The sequence below is a fragment of the Oncorhynchus keta genome, chromosome 27, assembly GCF_023373465.1.
Source record: "Oncorhynchus keta strain PuntledgeMale-10-30-2019 chromosome 27, Oket_V2, whole genome shotgun sequence".
NCBI lineage: Eukaryota > Metazoa > Chordata > Actinopteri > Salmoniformes > Salmonidae > Oncorhynchus > Oncorhynchus keta.
In genome coordinates, this window is record NC_068447.1 from 7500838 (window position 1) to 7525256 (window position 24419).

General features: G+C 43.8%; 1 protein-coding gene across 2 annotated transcripts in view; it reads left to right on the top strand.

Annotated features, from left to right (window-relative positions):
* LOC118380973 (S-adenosylhomocysteine hydrolase-like protein 1) overlaps positions 1-24419 on the top strand; it is a 65807-nt gene that overhangs the window by 6441 nt on the left and 34947 nt on the right. For both annotated transcript variants that reach the window (XM_052481457.1, XM_052481456.1), the window contains exons 2-3: positions 20805-20919; positions 21273-21416. In XM_052481457.1, coding sequence (XP_052337417.1) covers positions 20805-20919; positions 21273-21416 — 259 coding nt within the window. The remainder of the gene's footprint in view (positions 1-20804; positions 20920-21272; positions 21417-24419) is intronic.

Genomic DNA, 24419 nt, shown 5'->3' on the forward strand with positions numbered 1-24419 from the left:
TCACTTAGGTAATAGGCAATCATATCACTTAGGTAATAGGCAGTCATATAACTTAGTTAATAGGCAGTCATATCACTTAGTTAATAGGCAGTCATATCACTTAGGTAATAGGCAGTCATATCACTTAGTTAATAGGCAGTCATATCACTTAGGTAATAGGCAGTCATATCACTTAGTTAATAGGCAGTCATATCACTTAGGTAATAGGCAGTCATATCACTTAGTTAATAGGCAGTCATATCACTTAGTTAATAGGCAGTCATATCACTTAGATAATAGGCAGTCATATCACTTAGTTAATAGGCAGTCATATCACTTAGGTAATAGGCAGTCATATCACTTAGGTAATAGGCAGTCATATCACTTAGGTAATAGGCAGTCATATCACTTAGGTAATAGGCAGTCATGAAAGACTACCTCTTAGGAAAAACAATGTTCTACATTAGTCAAACATTCAAAGCCATTTTATTTTGTGATAGCATTTTATGGCATACTTTGTTTACGTCAAGGTCAAGCTCAGATATTCATTTAACATGTTTGAGATAGAAGATAAGCTATTAGCAAATAGCCATAGAACGAACTTGAATGCTTACTTACTATCTAGGCTTTATCGCTGTTGATCTTATGACAGAAACTGTTCTGGTGCCTCGTGGATCTAAATTCAACACTAAAATCAAACAGCAACTCTGTTGATAACATTGTTTAATCTGGAACAGTAAGTACCTTCTCTATTTCTGTCATTGCCAGCAGTACTGAGTCATGCTGCAGTGCTGTGCTCACAGTGTTTGACTATCAGTCAAATCAGATCAAATCAAAAAGAATATTAAATGCTTACTTACAAGCCCTTAATGCAGGGAAGCTTAAATCAGTTTTACCTCATTTCTATCAGCATGTTAAATGTGCAACCATATGGGGGAAAAAAACTCACCACACACACAGAAGTGTAAACATCTCTCCTTCGCCCGCCATTTGGCAAATCTGACCATATTTATATCCTCCTGATTCCTGCTTACAAGCAAAAAATTACAGCAGGAAGCACCAGTGACTCGGCCTATAAACAAATGGTCAGATGAAGCAGATGGTAAACTACAGGACTGTTTTGCTAGCACGGACTGGAGTATGTTTCCGGGATTCTTCCGATGGCATTGAGGAGAACACCACGTCAGTCATCAAAAAACATTTTTTATTTTTTATTTCACCTTTATTTAACCAGGTAGGCAAGTTGAGAACAAGTTCTCATTTACAATTGCAACCTGGCCAAGATAAAGCAAAGCATTTCGACACATACAACGACACAGAGTTACACATGGAGTAAAACAAACATACAGTCAATAATACAGTATAAACAAGTCTATATACGATGTGAGCAAATGAGGTGAGATAAGGGAGGTAAAGGCAAAGGCCATGGTGGCAAAGTAAATACAATATAGCAAGTAAAACACTGGAATGGTAGATTTGCAATGGAAGAATGTGCAAAGTAGAAATAAAAATAATGGGGTGCAAAGGAGCAAAATAAATAAATTAATTAAATACAGTTGGGAAAGAGGTAGTTGTTTGGGCTAAATTATAGGTGGGCTATGTACAGGTGCAGTAATCTGTAAAATGCTCTGACAGTTGGTGCTTAAAGCTAGTGAGGGAGATAAGTGTTTCCAGTTTCAGAGATCTTTGTAGTTCGTTCCAGTCATTGGCAGCAGAGAACTGGAAGGAGAGGCGGCCAAAGAAAGAATTGGTTTTGGGGGTGACTAGAGAGATATACCTGCTGGAGCGTGTGCTACAGGTGGGAGATGCTATGGTGACCAGCGAGCTGAGATAAGGGGGGACTTTACCTAGCAGGGTCTTGTAGATGACATGGAGCCAGTGGGTTTGGCGACGAGTATGAAGCGAGGGCCAGCCAACGAGAGCGTACAGGTCGCAATGGTGGGTAGTATATGGGGCTTTGGTGACAAAACAGATTGCACTGTGATCAATAAGTGCATCGATGACATCGTCCCTACAGTGACTGTACTTACATACCCCAACCAGAAGCCATGGATTACAGGCAGTATTCGCACTGAACTAAAGGGTAGAGCTGCCGCTTTCAAGGAGCTGGACTCTAACCCGGAAGGTTGTAAGAAATCCCGCTATGCTCTCTGACGAACCATGAACAGGCAAAGCATCAATACAGGACGAAGATCGAATCGTACTACACAGGCTCCGACGCTCGTCGGATGCGTCAGGGCTTGCAACTGTTACAGACTATAAAGGGAAGCACAGCTGAGAGCTGCCCAGTGACTCAAGCCTATCAGACAAGCTAAATCACTTCTATGCTCGCTTCGAGATAAGTAACACTGAAACATGCATGAGAGCATCAGCTGTTCCGGACGTTTGTGTGATCATGCTCTCCGCAGCCGTCATGGCTCACATCAACACCATTATCCCAGAAACCCTTGACCCACTCCAATTTGCATACCGCACCAACAGATCCACAGATTATGCAATCTTTATTGCACTCCACACTGCCCTTTCCCACCTGGACAAAAGGAACACTTATGTGAGAATGCTATTCATTGACTACAGCTCAGCGTTCAACACCATAGTGCCCTCAAAGCTCATCACTAAGCTAAGGACCCTGGGACTAAAAACCTCCCTCTGCAATTGGATCCTGGATTTCCTACGGGCTGCCCCCAGGTGGTAAGGGTAGGTAATAACACATCCGCCATGCTCATCCTCAAAACGGGAGCCACTCAGGGGTGCGTGCTCAGTCCCTTCCTGTACTCCCTGTTCACTCATGACTGCACGGCCAGGCACAACTCCAACACCATCATTAAGTTTGCTGATGACACAACAGTGGTAGGCCTGATCATCGATAACGATGAGACAGCCTATAGGGAGGAGGTAAGAGACCTGACCGTATGGTGCAAGGACAACTACCTCTCCCTCAACATGATCAAGACAAAGGAGATGATTGTGGGCTACAGGAAAAGGAGGACCGAGCACACCCCAATTCTCATCGACAGTGCTGTAGTGGAGCAGGTTCAGAGCTTCAAGTTCCTTGGCGTTCACATCACCAACAAACTAACATGGTCCAAGCACCCCAAGACAGCTGTGAAGATGGCACGAGAACCTATTCCTCCCCAGGAGACTGAAAAGATTTGGCATGGCTCCTTAGATCCTCGAAAGGTTTTACAGCTGCACCATCGAGAACATCCTGACTGGTTGCATTACTGCCTGGTATGGCAACTACTCGGCGTCCGACCACAAGACACCTCAGAGGGTGGTGCATACGTCCCAGTACATCACCGGGGCCAAGCTTCCTGCCATCCAGGACCTCTATACCAGGCAGTGTGACTATGACTAGGGTGGCTGGAGTCTTTGATCATTTTTAGGGCCTTCCTCTGACACCGCCTGGTATAGAGGTCCTGGATGCGAAGGTTCACCTTTCAACATGACAATGACCCTAAGCACACAGCCAAGACAACGCAAGAGTGGCTTCGGGACAATCTCTGAATGTCCTCGAGTGGCCCAGCCAGAGCCCAGACTTGAACCCGATCTAACATATCTGGAGAGAACTGAAAATAGCTGTGCAGCAATGCTCCAAATCCAACCTGACAGACCTTGATAGGATCTACAGAGAAGAATGGGAGAAACACCCCAAATTCACATATGCCAAGCTTGTAGCGTCATACCCACTCCTGCGTTGTGTTATTGACTTTACGTTTGTTTATGTGTAACTCTGTTGTTGTTTGTGTCGCACTGCTGTGCTTTATCTTGGCCAGGTCGCATTTGTAAATGAGAACTGGCCTACCTGGTTAATTAAAGGTGTTCTCAACTGGCCTACCTGGTTAAATAAAGGTGTTCTCAACTGGCCTACCTGGTTAAATAAAGGTGTTCTCAACTGGCCTACCTGGTTAAATAAAGGTGTTCTCAACTGGCCTACCTGGTTAAATAAAGGTGTTCTCAACTGGCCTACCTGGTTAATTAAAGGTGTTCTCAACTGGCCTACCTGGTTAATTAAAGGTGTTCTCAACTGGCCTACCTGGTTAAATAAAGGTGTTCTCAACTGGCCTACCTGGTTAAATAAAGGTGTTCTCAAACCTGGTGTTTCTCAACTGGCCTACCTGGTTAAATAAAGGTGTTCTCAACTGGCCTACCTGGTTAAATAAAGGTGTTCTCAACTGGCCTACCTGGTTAAATAAAGGTGTTCTCAACTAGCCTACCTGGTTAAATAAAGGTGTTCTCAACTGGCCTACCTGGTTAATTAAAGGTGTTCTCAACTGGCCTACCTGGTTAAATAAAGGTGTTCTCAACTAGCCTACCTGGTTAAATAAAGGTGTTCTCAACTAGCCTACCTGGTTAAATAAAGGTGTTCTCAACTATAAATCTGTAACGTAACAAAGTGTGGAAAATGTCAAGGGGTCTGAATACTTTTCGAATGCACCGTATGTGTGACCCGACCCTTTTTTAAAATCGTAGTTGACTACCCCTGGTCTATGGATTACACCTCCTGTCCTGTCCTGTCCGGTTCTGTCAGATGGTGGTATTAGTGGTGCCACTCTAAGTGGTTTTAATGTTCCTCTATACATAGCCTGTTCTCTGCTCCTACACCTCCAGTCACTAGGGGATCACAGAGTCCAGGGGAACCAGAAGACCTACTCAGCCATCTAAGAGACAGAAGGAGTATTTTTAGGATGACTAGATGGGTATAGGAATGCACTGTAGGCTTGTAGCCAGCACAAACTGATCTGGAACCAGGCTAGGAGGCTCATGGAAACTAAGGTTTAATTCCACCTCAATCCCCTTTTTATTAGCTAGGAGTCCTGTCTGACTGGGAACCAACAGTAGGAAAGGAAGAGCTGTTGGCAATGTCCTCGAGTAGATTAAGTAATAGGCAGGACTGAGAGTTCGGTGTGTGTGTGGTGTCTTGTGTGCAGGTGTGTTAAACATATGGTCTGCGGCTCTAGCTAGCATATAGTTGCCAAGGACAAGACCGAGACAGACAGAGGGGGAGAGGAGGGATTGTTCAGGTTGGACAGTTTGGACACCCCCACTTTCTACATAATGTCCATTAGACATGATGGTGATCTCCAATGCCTGAAACCTCCCGCTGTCTGTCTGGTCTGGTATGTTCAGTAATAATAACCCAGTAGCAACGTAACGTCAGGGACGCGCAGGACCATCACTCAGACAGCAACGCGCAGGACCATCACTCAGACAGCGAAACAGAAGCTGAGGGAAAGAGGCAGAGCTAGAGACTAAGAGCTGACCATGGAGAAGGACAGACAGGGAACCACAACATATAGAAAAGCACAACATGGATGTGGGCATCGGCACGGGATGGAGCAGGCAAGTTACCTACTCTTTATGAAGTTGTTTAATGTAAATGATTCTCCATGCAGACCTATAAACAGTGTTTATATAGTGTTTTAGTCCAGAATATGTCTCTGCTCTGTAATCGGATACCTAATATATAAGACATTTAGATATTAAGATTTTACGGAGTTACAGTTCAAGGAAATCAGTCAATTTAAATCAATTCTAATCTACGGATTTCACATGACTGGGCAGGGGTGCAGCCATGCCCCCATGGACCACCAGGCCCACCTACTGGGGAGTCAGGCCCAGCCAATCAGAACAAGTTTTTCCCCACAAAAGGGCTTCGTGGGGCCTGCAGATGAAGAAACCGGATGTGGAGGTCCTGGGTCCTTTGCATATTCAATCCTGTCTCTAATTACAACACTGGCCCTTTAAGGCTCTCCTGGAGGATGGTTGGCCGTCCTCGTGTAACGGATGTGAAATGGCTAGCTAGTTAGCGGTGGTGCTGGTGTAACGGATGTGAAATGGCTAGCTAGTTAGCGGTGGTGCTGGTGTAACGGATGTGAAATGGCTAGCTAGTTAGCGGTGGTGCTGGTGTAACGGATGTGAAATGGTTCCCCTAGCTCTGCAGTTAGCGGTGGTGCTGGTTGTTGACGGATGTGAAATGGCTAGCTATAGTTAGCAGTGTTAGCCTGTAAATATTGCGTTTACATTTACAATACTTTTGACTTTATAAAATATGCTCTGAGACCTTGAAAACAAACAGTAGTAGTTCCCCGCACACGCTCTGCAAGGGCACACACATGTGTGTTGTTTTTTTAGCGATGTTGATACAGTTTGCTATGATTGATTTAGGGTGACTGTTGTAGACTATGAGTGAATGGCTGTAGACTACGCAATGGCTGAGTGGGCTGTGTGCAGAGGGTGGTTCACGCCCGGGTGAATGGCTGCAAGAGGATGGCTCTAAAGTTATACTGTTACATTGAATGCTGTTGACCCGGATCACTGGCTGCTGCGGAAATGGATGAGGTCAAAAGGGGGCTGTAGTGTAACGAATGTGTTGGCTACAATGGCTGTTGCTTAGTTAGACGGTGCGGCTAAATAGCGTTTCAACTACGAGTGAATGGCTGTCTACTTGCTCTGAGACCTGTAGGCTGAGTGAATGGCTAGTTCCCCTGAATGGCTCTGCAAGGAATGGCTGTAGTGAATGTGGAGTTGAATGGCTGTAGGCTACGAGTGCTGGCTGTAGTGGGAATGGCTCAGTTGGCTGTGATGTGTGCAGAGGGTCCCTGGTGAATGGCTGTAGGGTGAATGGTCTAACTAGTTATACTGTTACACTTGGTAGCCTGTAAAATATTGCAACTTTACAATTACAATACTTTTTATGTCTTTATAAAATATGAATGGCTGTAGGACAGTTCAAAATGGCTGTAACAGTTGGCTGGGACTGTAGACTCACTGAATGGCTGTAGTGAATGGCTGTAGGCTACGCACGAATGGCACACGTGCAATGGCGCACACACAGTGAATGGCTGTACTGTAGGCACACACTGTACATAGGCTACGATACATATGTATATATGTATATGGCTGTATATATATGTGTGTATATACGAGTGAATGGCTGTGACTGTGAATTTTGTAAAGCAATGGCTCAAATGAATGGCTGATACAGTGAATGGCTGTGATTGATTTATTAGAAGAAATGGCTGTGCTACATGGCTGTAGACTACGAGTGAATGGCTGTAGACTACGAGTGAATGGTAGTACGAGTGAATGGCTGTAGACTGAATGGCTGTAGTGAATGGCTGTAGACTACGAGTGAATGGCTGTAGGCTACGAGTGAATGGCTGTAGGCTACGAGTGAATGGCTGTAGACTACGAGTGAATGGCTGTAGACTACGAGTGAATGGCTGTAGGCTACGAGTGAATGGCTGTAGACTACGAGTGAATGGCTGTAGTGAATGGCTGTAGACTACGAGTGAATGGCTGTAGGCTACGAGTGAATGGCTGTAGACTACGAGTGAATGGCTGTAGGCTACGAGTGAATGGCTGTAGACTACGAGTGAATGGCTGTAGACTACGAGTGAATGGCTGTAGACTACGAGTGAATGGCTGTAGGCTACGAGTGAATGGCTGTAGACTACGAGTGAATGGCTGTAGACTACGAGTGAATGGCTGTAGACTACGAGTGAATGGCTGTAGGCTACGAGTGATGGCTGTAGGCTATGAATGGCTGTAGGCTACGAGTGGATGGCTGTAGGCTACTGTAGTGAATGGCTGTAGGCTACGAGTGAATGGCTGTAGACTGACGAGTGGATGGCTGTAGGCTAGACTAGTGGATGGCTGAGTGAATGGCTGTAGACTACTGTAGTGAATGGCTGTAGGCTACGAGTGAATGGCTGTAGTGAATGGCTGTAGGCTACGAGTGGATGGCTGGATGAATGGCTGTAGTGAATGGCTGTAGACTACGAGTGAATGGCTGTAGGCTACGAGTGAATGGCTGTAGTGAATGGCTGTAGGCTACGAGTGAATGGCTGTAGACTACGAGTGAATGGCTGTAGGCTACGAGTGAATGGCTGTAGGCTACGAGTGAATGGCTGTAGACTACGAGTGAATGGCTGTAGACTACGAGTGAATGGCTGTAGACTACGAGTGAATGGCTGTAGGCTACGAGTGAATGGCTGTAGACTACGAGTGAATGGCTGTAGGCTACGAGTGAATGGCTGTAGTGAATGGCTGTAGGCTACGAGTGAATGGCTGTAGTGAATGGCTGTAGACTACGAGTGAATGGCTGTAGTGAATGGCTGTAGGCTACGAGTGAATGGCTGTAGGCTACGAGTGAATGGCTGTAGACTACGAGTGAATGGCTGTAGTGAATGGCTGTAGGACTACGAGTGAATGGCTGTAGTGAATGGCTGTAGACTACGAGTGAATGGCTGTAGGCTACGAGGGGAAAACACCTTTCTCAAAAGCGCACCTCACAGCTAGCGGTTTCATGAGACCGAGATGAACATTTCCATGAGAAATGAAGAAAGAGGGAAGATCTGAAGATGCATCAACAGGTTACTAATCCTATTCCTAATATGACTAGGATTATGCCTTTTGGCTACTGGACAATAAAATCCAGATGGGATGGCGTATCGCAGCAGAATGCTGTGGTAGCCATGCTGGTTAAGTGCTGCCATATTAAGCGTTTATAAAATAATTCCCTCGACATTTCCGTGGTCGTTTTTTTTGGCTACTTTGTAAACAAGGTAAAAACATGCTTCATAAAATGACATTTTTAAAACGTCCAGGTTTTAAACTATTACGTTTATGAGTTGAAATAGTTTCAAAATGCTGACCGCCTCCATTGGAAGTGTCAGTGTCCTTCACTCTCCGGGTGACCATTTTGATCTGAACGGACCGTGCCTTGGCCTCGAATACGTCGACAGAATCAAGCCTTTTGACCAGGGATCAACGACTAGATTCAGCCCATATCATGACTTCATGTTGGGAAAAGCAGGACATTTGAGATGGACTCCCATCTAGCAGTGAGTTGATGAGGTTATATTGCACCTATCTCTGGAACTTGCGCTGAATTCTTCAAAGTGTAGCCTACATGTTCTAGATGCAAAGCAAACACCGAATAGCTTTCCACTAAAATGTGAGACAGAGCACACTGCAGGCCAGTAAGACCACACACCTAGTTGCCAAAACAGCGACATGCTGATTTCTCCACTTCATGCTGTTTTTAAAACATTTTTAAACAGTTGTTAGTTACTCTGGCTCTCACTGATTTCTTATATCCGAGGTTACGAAAGTTCAATGGATAGTCTACTACCCACTGGGCACAGACGTCAGTTCAACATGTACATTACATTTACATTTAAGTCATTTAGCAGACGCTCTTATCCAGAGCGACTTACAAATTGGTGCATTCACCTTATGACATCCAGTGGAACAGCCACTTTACAATAGTGCATCTAAATCTTTTAAGGGGGGGGGTGAGAAGGATTACTTTAGTTGGTTGAGTTGTCAACGAACTTGAATTCAACGTGAAATCAGTCCGTATCTAAATAGTATGTGTGAAATGCTTGATAGTGTCTGTGATGTAAACAGAGAGGTCTACTTTCTTGGGGACCTGAATATTGACTGGTTTTCATCAAGCTGTCTGCTCAAGAGGAAGCTTCTCACTGTAACCAGTGCCTGTAACCAGAGCCTGTAATCTGGTTCAGGTTATTAATCAACCTACCAGGGTGTTTACAAACACTACAGGAACAAGGTCATCCACATGTATCGATCACATGTTTACTGATACTGTAAGACTTTGTTCTAAAGCTGTATCCGTACCCATTGGATGTATTGATCACATGTTTACTAATACTGTAAGACTTTGTTCTAAAGCTGTATCCGTACCCATTGGATGTATTGATGTTTACTACATTGTTTAAAGCTAATACCCATTGGATGTATTGTCAAGACTTTGTTCTAAAGCTGTATCCGTACCCATTGGATGTATTGATCACATGTTTACTGATACTGTAAGACATTGTTCTAAAGCTGTATCCATACCCATTGGATGTATTGATCACATGTTTACTGATACTGTAAGACTTTGTTCTAAAGCTGTATCCGTACCCATTGGATGTATTGATCACATGTTTACTAATACTGTAAGACTTTGTTCTAAATCTGTATCCATATCCATTGGATGTATTGATCACATGTTTACTAATACTGTAAGACTTTGTTCTAAAGCTGTATCCATACCCATTGGATGTATTGATCACAATGTAGTGGCTATAAGGAAAGCCAAAGTTCAACATCTTAAATAGTGTATAAGAAATCATACAAAAGATTTAGCTGTGACTCTATGTAAAACATATTTGTTGTTCTGATGTGATTAATAAGGAGCATTGAAGAAACGGACTGTCACTTTATGGATTGATGAGGAATTTACTGATACTGTTGAGAAATGATGTGACTTTTGTTGGCTAAATCTGTATCAGACTGGCTGACTTACCCATTGAGAAAAGTGATCTCAACACAAAGAAGAAACTGTAGTGAAAGAGACTGGGCAAAAGGACTCTGGCTACACATCAGACTGGCTGACTTACTGCACATTGTTCCTAAACTCAACACAAATAGAAACTTTATAAAGAGATCATACAAAGGACTGGCTATTTAGCTGTGACTCTTATGTGGATGATGTAAAACATATTTGTATTGTTCTGAGACTGGGAAAAGGACTTAATAAGTCTGGCTGCACCCAGACTTTGACACTTGAATTGATGAAATGATGCTTCTTCAAATTATTGAAGAAACTGTATTGTTGAAAGAGATGGGGGCAAAAGGACTGGCTAATAAGTCTGGCTGCACTCTGACTCAAGGCTTTGATGGACTTGAACACGGAAGAAAAACTGTATGGTTGAAAGAGATGGGGGCAAAAGGACTGGCTAATAAGTCTGGCTGCACATCAGACTGGCTGACTGACTGCACATTGAGAAATGATGTGACTAAACTCAACACAAAGAAGAAACTGTATGGTTGAAAGAGATGGGGGCAAAAGGACTGGCTAATAAGTCTGACTGCACATCAGACTGGCTGACTGACTGCACATTGAGAAATGATGTGACTAAACTCAACACAAAGAAGAAGAAACTGTATGGTTGAAAGAGATGGGGCAAAAGGACTGGCTAATAAGTCTGGCTGCACATCTGACTGGCTGACTGACTGCACATTGAGAAATGATGTGACTAAACTCAACACAAAGAAGAAACTGTATGGTTGAAAGAGATGGGGGCAAAAGGACGTGGCTAATAAGTCTGGCTGCACATCTGACTGGCTGCACATTGAGAAATGATGTGACTAAACTCAACACGAAGAAGAAACTGTATGGTTGAAAGAGATGGGGGCAAAAGGACTGGCTAATAAGTCTGGCTGCACATCAGACTGGCTGACTGACTGCACATTGAGAAATGATGTGACTAAACTCAACACAAAGAAGAAGAAACTGTATGGTTGAAAGAGATGGGGGCAAAAGGACTGGCTAATAAGTCTGGCTGCACATCTGACTGGCTGACTGACTGCACATTGGGAAATGATGAGACTAAACTCAACACGAAGAAGAAACTGTATGGTTGAAAGAGATGGGGGCAAAAGGACTGGCTAATAAGTCTGGCTACACATCTGACTGGCTGCACATTGAGAAATGATGTGACTAAACTCAACACGAAGAAGAAACTGTATGGTTGAAAGAGATGGGGGCAAAAGGAAGTGGCTAATAAGTCTGGCTACACATCTGACTGGCTGCACATTGAGAAATGATGTGACTAAACTCAACACGAAGAAGAAGAAACTGTATTATGAAGCCAAGATCAATGATATAAAGACTGATGGGAAAAGAACTTTGGATGGAATTATGGGTAGAAAGACATTCAACTCCATCTTTCATCCGACGGCTTATTTATCACAAAACCATTTGACGTTGCCAGTCATTTTGATGATTACTGCACTGGCAAAGTGGGCAAACCTATGCAGGAAATGCCAACAACGAACAGTTGTTGTACTCATGTATAAAAAAAACAACTAATAATGAAAGAAAAGCATTTTAAGGTAGAATTTTGTAAAGTTAGTGTGGGAGAGGTAGAAAAAAAATATTGTTATTGATCAATAATGACAAACCTTCTGGCATTGACTACTTAGATGGAAAGCTACTGAGGATGGTAGCTGACTCTATAGCCACTCCTGTCTGTCATATGTTTAATCTGAGCCTAGAGGAAAGTCTTTGTCCTCGGGCTTGGAGGGAAGCCAAAGTAATTCCAATACCCAAGAGTGGTAAAGCGACCTTTACTGGTTCTGACAGCAGACCTATCAGCTGCCAGCTCTTAGCAAACTGTTGGGAAAAAAATTGTACTTGATCAAATACAATGCTATTCCCCTGTAAACAAATGAACAGCAGACTTTCAGCAAATCATTTTCTAGACCTCAGCTGAATCTGGTAATGAATGGCAGTTGAACAAGTGGAGGAGACTAAATTACTTGGAGTCACCTTAGATTGTAAACTGTCATGGTCAAAACATATAGATTCAATGGTTGTAAAGATGGGGAGAGGTCTAGCCGTAATAAAGAGATGCTCAGATGTTTTGACAACACACTGTAAAAAGTTTAGTTTTGTCTTATTTTGATTATTGTCCAGTCAAGTGGTCTAGTGTTGAAAGGAAAGACCTAGTTAAGCTGCAGCTGGCCCAAAACAGAGCGGCACGTCTTGCTCTTCATTGTAATCAGAGTAATAAATACAATGCAGCCAGTCTCTCTTGGCTAAGAGTTGAGGAGTGACTGACTACATCACTTCTTCTTTTTATAAGAAACGTTAATGTGTTGAAAGTTTCAAATTGTTTGCATAGTCAACTTACACACAGCTCTGACACACACACTTACCCCACCAGACATGCCACCAGGGGCCTTTTCACAGTCCCCAAATCCAGATCAAATCCAAGAAAGCGTACAGTATTATATAGACCCAACTTCCTTCCATCTCATATTGCTGAAAGGAACAGCAAACCTGGTTTTAAAAAAACAGATAAAGCAACACATCACAACGCCTCTCCCCTATTTGACCTACATAGTTTGTGTGTATGTACTGACATGTAGGATACGTTGTCTTTAAAAAAATATATATATATGTAGTTCTGTCCTTGAGCTGTTCTTGTCTATTAGTGTTCTGTATTATGTCATGTTTTGTGTTCTGTTACCCTAAGAAGAGTAGCTTCTGCTTTCGCAAACGGCTAATGAGGATCCTAATAAAATTCCAAAACAATTTCCCAATGCCATTGGAGTAAAATAAAATAGGAAATGCCCTTAAATGGTTAACTTTTTGCAAATCCAATAAGTTGTCCACGTTGATTCAAAGTCATCATATTCATTTTTGGGGTTGAAATGACATTGAAACAACTTTGATTCAACCAGTTTTGGCCCAGTGGGTAGCTTCTACTCTTCAAACTACTAACTAGGTATATAGCTAACTAACCAACTCTACTACTGACTAGGTATATAACTAACTAACTCTACATATCAGGCCATCTTTAAGACAGTTCCTGTCATGGTTGTAAGTGTCAACGCATGACATTTGTTTCTGTGTTTTGGGTCTCTATAAAATATTGTCACTAACAATACTGGTTTTGACTTGTGTACCTTTAAAAAATGTTTTTGTCAATATAAAGTATGGATGACCATGCAATGACTACGTGTGTTTATCATATGTGAATGAAACCAATAATAGCCAAGTCACTGTCTCCTTGTTGTCTGCGAGCTATCCCTTGCGTGTTGTGTCAACACGTCTGCTCCACACGTGTCGTTTTCAGTCCAAACACAACCTATGGACATCGACAATATAGCAACAGAACATCCAGGACGCTGACGACTACAAGGTAAACCAGTCTGTTCTCACTACAAGGTAAATCAGTCTGGATTCTCACTCTCTAAGCTTTCACAAGTCGCTCCACAGAGCTGTACCTCCAACACCATGGCTGTCTCAGTTGCCCTCATTGACCCAGTTAAAACTCTCCCTTAATCTATTTAATGTCCAACACCTGTGTTTCTTTCAGGATGACCGATGTTCAATCTGCACACACTGATCTGTGTGTGTGTGTGTGTGTGTGTGTGTGTGTGTGTGTGTGTGTGTGTGTGTGTGTGTGTGTGTGTGTGCGTGCGTGCACGTACTTCCAAGAAGAAGCGTGTTAGTCCAGACTGATCTCGTAACAACAAAACAGAGCATCTCTACATAGTAGTTAGAGGATTAATCAAATATAGTTATTTTCTAATCCACTCAATTTTGTAGTTATTTAATATATTTGTACCTTTTATTTAACTAGGCAAGTCAGTTAAGAACAAATTCTTATTTTCAATGACGGCCTAAGAACAGTGTTCAGGGGCAGAACGACAGATTTGTACCTTGTCAGCTCGGGGATTCAAACATGCAATCTTTCGGTTACTAGCCCAATGCTCTAACCACTAGGCTACCTGCCGCCCCTACACTCTAACCACCAGGCTACCCTGCCACCTCTACAGGTGACAGCTACCCTCCTGTAGGTTTACTCTCCGTTCCTGGAGAGATACCCTCCTGTAGGTTTACTCTCCGTTTCTGGAGAGATACCCTCCTGTAGGTTTACTCTCCGTTTCTGGAGAGATACCCTCCTGTAGGTTTACTCTCCAACCCTGTTTCTGAACAGATACCCTCCTGTAGGTTTACTCTCCAACCCTGTTTCTGGACAGATACCCTCCTGTAGGTTTACTCTCCAACCCTGTTTCTGAACAGATACCCTCCTGTAGGTTTACTCTCCAACCCTGTTTCTGAACAGATACCCTCCTGTAGGTTTACTCTCCAACCCTGTTTCTGGACAGATACCCTCCTGTAGGTTTACTCTCCAACCCTGTTTCTGAACAGATACCCTCCTGTAGGTTTACTCTCCATTTCTGAACAGATACCCCCCTGTAGGTTTACTCTCCAACCCTGTTTCTGAACAGATACCCTCCTGTAGGTTTACTCTCCGTTTCTGAACAGATACCCTCCTGTAGGTTTACTCTCCAACCCTGTTTCTGAACAGATACCCTCCTGTAGGTTTACTCTCCGTTTCTGAACAGATACCCTCCTGTAGGTTTACTCTCCAACCCTGTTTCTGAACAGATACCCTCCTGTAGGTTTACTCTCCAACCCTGTTTCTGAACAGATACCCTCCTGTAGGTTTACTCTCCGTTTCTGAACAGATACCCTCCTGTAGGTTTACTCTCCAACCCTGTTTCTGAACAGATACCCTCCTGTAGGTTTACTCTCCAACCCTGTTTCTGAACAGATACCCTCCTGTAGGTTTACTCTCCAACCCTGTTTCTGAACAGATACCCTCCTGTAGGTTTACTCTCCGTTTCTGAACAGATACCCTCCTGTAGGTTTACTCTCCAACCCTGTTTCTGAACAGATACCCTCCTGTAGGTTTACTCTCCGTTTCTGAACAGATACCCTCCTGTAGGTTTACTCTCCGTTTCTGAACAGATACCCTCCTGTAGGTTTACTCTCCGTTTCTGAACAGATACCCTCCTGTAGGTTTACTCTCCGTTTCTGAACAGATACCCTCCTGTAGGTTTACTCTCCGTTTCTGAACAGATACCCTCCTGTAGGTTTGTAGTTGTTGAACGCTGTCGAACAGCGAAACCTGAACTAAAGATCTCGATTTAAAAGCTGACAATGTTTTTTTTTATATACTTTTATTTTATTTTGATTCATGCGGCTCTTAGCTAAATTGCTGTGAGTGCTGCCATCTGTCCCGGGTTTCTGCCAGATTCAGTGTAGGGGGAGAGACGCGAAAGCATAGCTAGCCTAGCTGAGTCTGCGGTCTCAAATGGGGGCCACTATTGAATGTTTCCAGCATTACAGGAGCTGTGTTTGCTTTGCTTTGTTCCGGGATAATGTGGACCGCACTGACTTTCAATGTAGCAACTGAAGGGCCTTCTATGCCATCAATGTAGCAACTGCTAGCTTGCGGAGGACTACAGGAGCGAAGTAGCTCTTCTTAGCAAGCAAGTAGCAAACCTACATAAACTACAGGAGAACCCACACCCATCTACTTTTTATTTTTCTTCTACCCCAGTAGCCGGACGCTGCTCTGGTCTGCTGGAGGTTTCGCTGCCGTGTCGGCTGTCCACAGCCTCCCCCTTCCCTAGAGAACGGAGCTGTGCTCGACCAAACCAACCAGCCACGGAGGTACGTCACTCGCCGTGAAAGTCGAAGAAGTCATCCTTTGGCAAAGGGGGTCTCCATGGAGATGTTGAGCATGGAACTGACACAGACCAGAAACAGCTGTGCCACCCTGGATCCAGAGGTTCCGGCACATTCTTCCTTGCTGGCTTCCCAATCAAGATCAGATCTGGAGGTACCTGCTTCTTCATCCTCGGTTCTGTCTCCCTCTCCGGTGGCTTCTACCTCGGGTTCAAATCCTCTGAGCTCACCAGACCGTGAGGCTGCCTGATAGACCAGCCCATTCAACATCACAAGCTGTCATCATAGGCAGCTCTATGGTTATAAACATCTCAGTCCCCAAGGCAAAAACCCTGTTCTACCCAGGAGCACAAGTACAGGACATAACAAGGCTGCTTCCGACTGTTCTACGACAGGCGCCGGGAGATGACACTGTCGTAGTCCATGTGGGCTAGCTCGGAGAGCGAGCTCGGAACATTTGAAAATGGATTTTAAAGAAGTCAATTTAGCATTAAAAGACAACAAAAAAAACGGCCAATAATTTCAGGTCCAGTACCATCGTTGGTACACATCTGGCTAAAAGACTGTAGCTCTGCTGGAGTCTCTTTTATTGATAACTTTGACACCTTCTGGTAACAGAAGATACTCTACAGGAATGACTGAGTCCATCCAAATCATCTTGGCTCCTGGACTCTGTCCACGTATTTCAAGGCTGCGTTGAAACAATGACTGGTAAATGATCCAAGACCAGCTCAGTTAATCCCTACCGTTGTGACAATGAGTCGTCATAATGCTGCGTCAAATGTACATGATCTTAGGGGCATTGGCAAACACAATGTAAGTCATTTAATGTATGAATCCCCAATCATGTATCTCTGAAACTCACTTCGATAATACATTTGAAGATACAGTGGATACATGGTTCTAACATCGACCGAAAAGACAGAAATGCCAACGGGGGAGGTGTTGCTGTTTATATTCAGAACCACATTCCTGTAAAGCTTCGAGACAATCTAATGTTAAATACTGTTGAAGTAATATGGCTACAGGTTCATCTGCTTCACCTAAAGCCCATTCTGGTGGGAAGCTGCTATAGACAGTCAGTATCTGGATAATGTTAAATACTGTTGAAGTAATATGGCTACAGGTTCATCTGCTTCACCTAAAGCCCATTCTGGTGGGAAGCTGCTATAGACAGTCAGTATCTGGATAATGTTAAATACTGTTGAAGTAATATGGCTACAGGTTCATCTGCTTCACCTAAAGCCCATTCTGGTGGGAAGCTGCTATAGACAGTCAGTATCTGGATAATGTTAAATACTGTTGAAGTAATATGGCTACAGGTTCATCTGCTTCACCTAAAGTCCATTCTGGTGGGAAGCTGCTATAGACAGTCAGTATCTGGATAATGTTAAATACTGTTGAAGTAATATGGCTACAGGTTCATCTGCTTCACCTAAAGCCCATTCTGGTGGGAAGCTGCTATAGACAGTCAGTATCTGGATAATGTTAAATACTGTTGAAGTAATATGGCTACAGGTTCATCTGCCTCACATAAAGCCCATTCTGGTGGGAAGCTGCTATAGATCACCAAGTGCTAACAGTCAGTATCTGGATAATATGTGTGAAATGCTTGATAATGTATGTGACATCAACAGAGAAGTATATATTCTGGGTGATTTTTAAATAGTGTCTGGCTTTCATCCAGCTGCCCACTCAAGAAACAACTTCTAACTGTTACCAGAGCCTGCAGCCTGGATCAGGTTATCAGTCAACCTACCAGGGTATTTACAAACAGCACAGGAATGAAATCATCAACATGTATTGATCACATATTTAGAAATGCTGCAGAAATGTGCTTTAAAGCAGTATACAGATCCATAGGATGTAGTGATCACAATACAGTAGCCATATCTAGGAAAACCAAAGTTACAAAGGCTGGTCCTAATATAGTGTATAAGAGGCCAGGCTGGGTCTAATATAGTGTATAAGAGGCCAGGCTGGGTCTAATATAGTGTATAAGAGGCCAGGCTGGGTCTAATATAGTGTATAAGAGGCTGGGTCTAATATAGTGTATAAGAGGCTGGGTCTAATATAGTGTATAAGAGGCTGGGTCTAATATAGTGTATAAGAGGCTGGGTCTAATATAGTGTATAAGAGGCTGGGTCTAATATAGTGTATAAGAGGCTGGGTCTAATATAGTGTATAAGAGGCTGGGTCTAATATAGTGTATAAGAGGCTGGGTCTAATATAGTGTATAAGAGGCTGGGTCTAATATAGTGTATAAGAGGTCAGGCTGGGTCTAATATAGTGTATAAGAGGTCAGGCTGGGTCTAATATAGTGTATAAGAGGTCAGGCTGGGTCTAATATAGTGTATAAGAGGTCAGGCTGGGTATAATATAGTGTATAAGAGGTCAGGCTGGGTCTAATATAGTGTATAAGAGGTCAGGCTGGGTCTAATATAGTGTATAAGAGGTCAGGCGGGGCCTAATATAGTATATAAGAGGTCAGGCTGGGTCTAATATAGTGTATAAGAGGTCATACAATATGTTTTGTAGTGATTCATATGTTGATGATGTAAAGAATATTTGCTGGTCTGTGGTGTGTAATGAGGAGCAATCAGACGCTGCTGGTCTGTGGTGTGTAATGAGGAGAAACCAGACGCTGCTGGTCTGTGGTGTGTAATGAGGAGCAACCAGACGCTGCTGGTCTGTGGTGTGTAATGAGGAGCAATCAGACGCTGCTGGTCTGTGGTGTGTAATGAGGAGCAATCAGACGCTGCTGGTCTGTGGTGTGTAATGAGGAGCAACCAGACGCTGCTGGTCTGTGGTGTGTAATGAGGAGCAACCAGACGCTGCTGGTCTGTGGTGTGTAATGAGGAGCAACCAGACGCTGCTGGTCTGTGGTGTGTAATGAGGAGCAACCAGACGCTGCTGGTCTGTGGTGTGTAATGAGGAGCAATCAGACGGTGCACTTGACCGTCTGCTACCCTCCTGTAATGTTTTCACCCCAACCCTGTTCCCGGAGTTCTACTGTCCTGTAGGTTTTCACTCCAACCCTGTTCCTGGAGAACTACTGTCCTCTAGGTTTTCACTCCAACTCTGTTCCTGGAGAACTACCGTCCTGTAGGGTTTCACTCCAACCCTGTTCCTGGAGAACTACTGTCCTGTAGGGTTTCACTCCAACCCTGTTCCTGGAGAACTACTGTCCTGTAGGTTTTCACTCCAACCCTGTTCCTGGAGAACTACTGTCCTGTAGGTTTTCACTCCAACCCTGTTCCTGGAGAACTACTGTCCTGTAGGTTTTCACTCCAACCCTGTTCCTGGAGAACTACTGTCCTGTAGGGTTTCACTCCAACCCTGTTCCTGGAGAACTACTGTCCTGTAGGTTTTCACTCCAACCCTGTTCCTGGAGAACTACTGTCCTGTAGGGTTTCACTCCAACCCTGTTCCTGGAGAACTACTGTCCTGTAACCAAAATATTATAGCAGAACTCAATAGATCTGGTCCCCTCCTCATTTAACACTGTAACATATCTACATAAATGTCCATAGTTGGAAATTCAATGTCACTGACTGTATATCTGACTCACCACAGGCTCTCTGACTGTATATCTGACTGTATATCTGACTCACCACAGGCTCTCTGACTGTATATCTGACTCACCACAGGCTCACTGACTATATCTGACTCACCACAGGCTCACTGACTGTATATATGACTGTATATCTGACTCACCACAGGCTCACTGACTGTATATCTGACTGTGTCTCTGACTCACCACAGGCTCACTGACTGTATCTCTGACTCACCACAGGCTCACTGACTATATCTGACTCACCACAGGCTCTCTGACCGTATATCTGACTCACCACAGGCTCTCTAACTGTATATCTGACTGTGTCTCTGACTCACCACAGGCTCACTGACTGTATATCTGACTCACCACCAGCTCTCTGACTGTATATCTGACTCACTACAGGCTCACTGACTGTATCTCTGACTTACCACAGGCTCTCTAACTGTATATCTGACTGTGTCTCTGACTCACCACAGGCTCACTGTATATCTGACTCACCACCAGCTCTCTGACTGTATATCTGACTCACTACAGGCTCACTGACTGTATCTCTGACTCACCACAGGCTCTCTACTGTATATCTGACTATATCTGACTGTATACTCACCACAGGCTCTCTGACTGTATATCTGACTCACTACAGGCTCTGAACTGTATATCTGACTGACTCACCACAGGCTCACTGACTGTATATCTGACTCACCACCAGCTCTCTGACTGATCTCTGACTCACCACAGGCTCACAGTCTCACTGACTCACTCTCACTGACTGTATCTCTGACTGACTCACTACAGGCTCACTGACTGACTCACTCAGGCTCTGACTCTGACTACTCACTACAGGCTCACTGACTGTATATCTGACTCACTACAGGCTCTGACTGTGTCTCTATCTCTGACTGTATATCTGACTCACTACAGGCTCTGATTGTATCTCTGACTGTGACTCACTACAAGCTCACTGACTATCTCTGACTCACTACAGGCTCACTGACTATCTCTGACTCACTACAGGCTCACTGACTATCTCTGACTGTATCTCTGACTGTATATCTGACTCACTGCAGGCTCTGACTGTATCTCTGACTCACTACAGGCTCACTGACTATCTCTGACTCACCCCATCTCACTGAATAACGTTTATACCATAATGTCAGCAGGCGAGTAACTCATGCCCCCCTTCTTCTTCTTCTTCAGATCCAGTTTGCTAACGCAGAGGATAAACAGGAGTTTCAGAAGTACCCCACTAAGGCTGGCCGGCGCTCCCTCTCTCGCTCCATCTCCCAGTCCTCCACAGATAGCTACAGCTCAGGTAGATCACACACACATGGTACACACACACACACCCACACGGTACACACATGGTACACACACACGGTACACACACACACACACACACGGTACACACCCACACGGTACACACATGGTACACACACACACACACACGGTACACACACACAGACACGGTACACAAACAAGGTAGCAAAAGTCCTCAGTCGAGGATCATACATCTGTTATTAGCTGACAATACTTCTATTATTCAACTGATGTAAAAGACCATGTCAAGCTACTACACTACACTGCCTGCTATAGACTGGTAGACCAGAAATCACTTCCTTATGTGTCTCTGACTCTTTGTCCCCCCTCCACCAACACAATGTCCAGCTGCATCCTACTCAGACAGCTCAGATGACGAGACCTCTCCTCGGGACAAGACCCAGGCCAACTCCAAGGGCAGCAGCGACTTCTGCGTTAAGAACGTCAAACAGGCAGAGTTCGGCAGACGGGAGATCGAGATCGCAGAACAAGGTGTGGAATTACCACTGTCTTTGCATCCACTTTCTGGCATCGTTCTGATAGCAACTATGGTAGATTTGCAATCAGGCCAGCCGAGTACAGCTTATATTGGCTGGGCTCATTATTGTGAAAATGATAAGTGTAGGTGCTGATTCAGGATCAGTGGGTTAGAGGCTGCAGAGAGTGCTTAGAGCTGCCATGTGCCTCGTCGAGGACCGACTCAGCATCAGTAATAAGAAGATACAGCATACAAATCAAATCAAACTTTATTAGTCACATGCGCCGAATACAACAAGTGTAGGACCTTACCGTGAAATGTTTACTTACAAATCCCTTAACCAACAGTGCAGTTTTAAGAAGAGCTAAGAAAATATTTACCAAATAAACAAAAGTTAAAACATAATAAAAAATTAAAAAGTGACACAATAACATAACAATAGCGAGACTATATACAGGTGGTACCGGTACTGAGTCAGTGTGTGGGAGTACAGGTTAGAGGTAATGTGTACATGTAGGTAGGGGTGAAGTGACTATTCATAGATAATAAACAGCGAGTGGCAGCAGTGTACAAAACAAATGGAGGGGTGGGGTGGGGTGGGTGGGGGGTCAGTCAATGCAATAGTCTTGTGCTCCATGTGATTAATTGTTCAGCAGTCTTATGGCTTGTGGGGTAGAAGCTGTTAAGGAACTTTTTGGTCCTAGACCCGAGACAGATCAAACAGCAGTGTTCTCTTTCTGCTGTGCTGCCGTTGTTTGACTTAATGCTGTGCTGCCGTTGTTTGACTTAATGCTGTACTGCCGTTGTTTGACTTAATGATGTGCTGCCGTTGTTTGACTTAATGATTTGCTGCCGTTGTTTGACTTAATGCTGTGCTGCCGTTGTTTGACTTAATGCTGTACTGCCGTTGTTTGACTTAATGATGTGCTGCCGTTGTTTGACTTAATGCTGTACTGCCGTTGTTTGACTTAATGATTTGCTGCCGTTGTTTGACTTAATGATTTGCTGCCGTTGTTTGACTTAATGATGTGCTGCCGTTGTTTGACTTAATGATGTGCTGCCGTTGTTTGACTTAATGCTGTGCTGCCGTTGTTTGACTTAATGATGTGCTGCCGTTGTTTGACTTAATGCTGTGCTGCCGTTGTTTGACTTAATGATGTACTGCCGTTGTTTGTCTTAATTATGTGCTGCCGTTGTTTGACTTAATGCTGTGCTGCCGTTGTTTGACTTAATGATGTACTGCCGTTGTTTGACTTAATGATGTGCTGCCGTTGTTTGACTTAATGATTTGCTGCCGTTGTTTGACTTAATGCTGTGCTGCCGTTGTTTGTCTTAATGATGTGCTGCCGTTGTTTGACTTAATGATGTGCTGCCGTTGTTTGACTTAATGCTGTGCTGCCGTTGTTTGACTTAATGATGTGATGGCGTTGTTTGTCTTAATGATGTGCTGCCGTTGTTTGACTTAATGATGTGCTGGCATTGTTTGTCTTAATGATGTGCTGGCGTTGTTTGACTTAATGATGTGCTGCCGTTGTTTGACTTAATGATGTGCTGCCGTTGTTTGACTTAATGATGTGCTGCCGTTGTTTGACTTAATGATTTACTGCCGTTGTTTGACTTAATGATGTGATGGCGTTGTTTGACTTAATGATGTACTGCCGTTGTTTGACTTAATGATGTGCTGCCGTTGTTTGACTTAATGATGTGCTGCCGTTGTTTGACTTAATGATTTACTGCCGTTGTTTGACTTAATGATGTGATGGCGTTGTTTGACTTAATGATGTGCTGCCGTTGTTTGACTTTCTGCTGTGCTGCCGTTGTTTGACTTAATGATGTGCTGACGTTGTTTGACTTAATGATGTGCTGCCGTTGTTTGACTTAATGATGTGCTGCCGTTGTTTGACTTAATGCTGTGCTGCCGTTGTTTGTCTTAATGATGTGCTGCCGTTGTTTGACTTAATGATGTGCTGCCGTTGTTTGTCTTAATGATGTGCTGCCGTTGTTTGACTTAATGATGTGCTGCCGTTGTTTGACTTAATGATGTGCTGCCGTTGTTTGACTTAATGCTGTGCTGCCGTTGTTTGTCTTAATGATGTGCTGCCGTTGTTTGACTTAATGATGTGCTGCCGTTGTTTGACTTAATGATGTGATGGCGTTGTTTGACTTAATGCTGTGCTGCCGTTGTTTGTCTTAATGATGTGCTGCCGTTGTTTGTCTTAATGCTGTGCTGCCGTTGTTTGACTTAATGCTGTGCTGCCGTTGTTTGACTTAATGATGTGCTGGCGTTGTTTGACTTAATGATGTGCTGCCGTTGTTTGACTTAATGATGTGCTGCCGTTGTTTGACTTAATGCTGTGCTGCCGTTGTTTGACTTAATGATGTGCTGCCGTTGTTTGACTTAATGCTGTGCTGCCGTTGTTTGACTTAATGATGTGCTGCCGTTGTTTGACTTAATGATGTGCTGCCGTTGTTTGACTTAATGCTGTGCTGCCGTTGTTTGACTTAATGATGTGCTGCCGTTGTTTGACTTAATGCTGTGCTGCCGTTGTTTGACTTAATGATGTGCTGCCGTTGTTTGACTTAATGATGTGCTGCCGTTGTTTGGCTTAATGATGTGCTGCCGTTGTTTGTCTTAATGATGTGCTGCCGTTGTTTGACTTAATGATGTGCTGCCGTTGTTTGACTTAATGATGTGCTGCCGTTGTTTGTCTTAATGATGTGCTGCCGTTGTTTGACTTAATGATGTGCTGCCGTTGTTTGACTTAATGATGTACTGCCGTTGTTTGACTTAATGATGTGCTGCCGTTGTTTGACTTAATGATGTGCTGCCGTTGTTTGACTTAATGATGTGCTGCCGTTGTTTGACTTAATGATGTGCTGCCGTTGTTTGACTTAATGATGTGCTGCCGTTGTTTGACTTAATGATGTGCTGCCGTTGTTTGACTTAATGATGTGCTGGCGTTGTTTGACTTAATGCTGTGCTGCCGTTGTTTGACTTAATGATGTGCTGCCGTTGT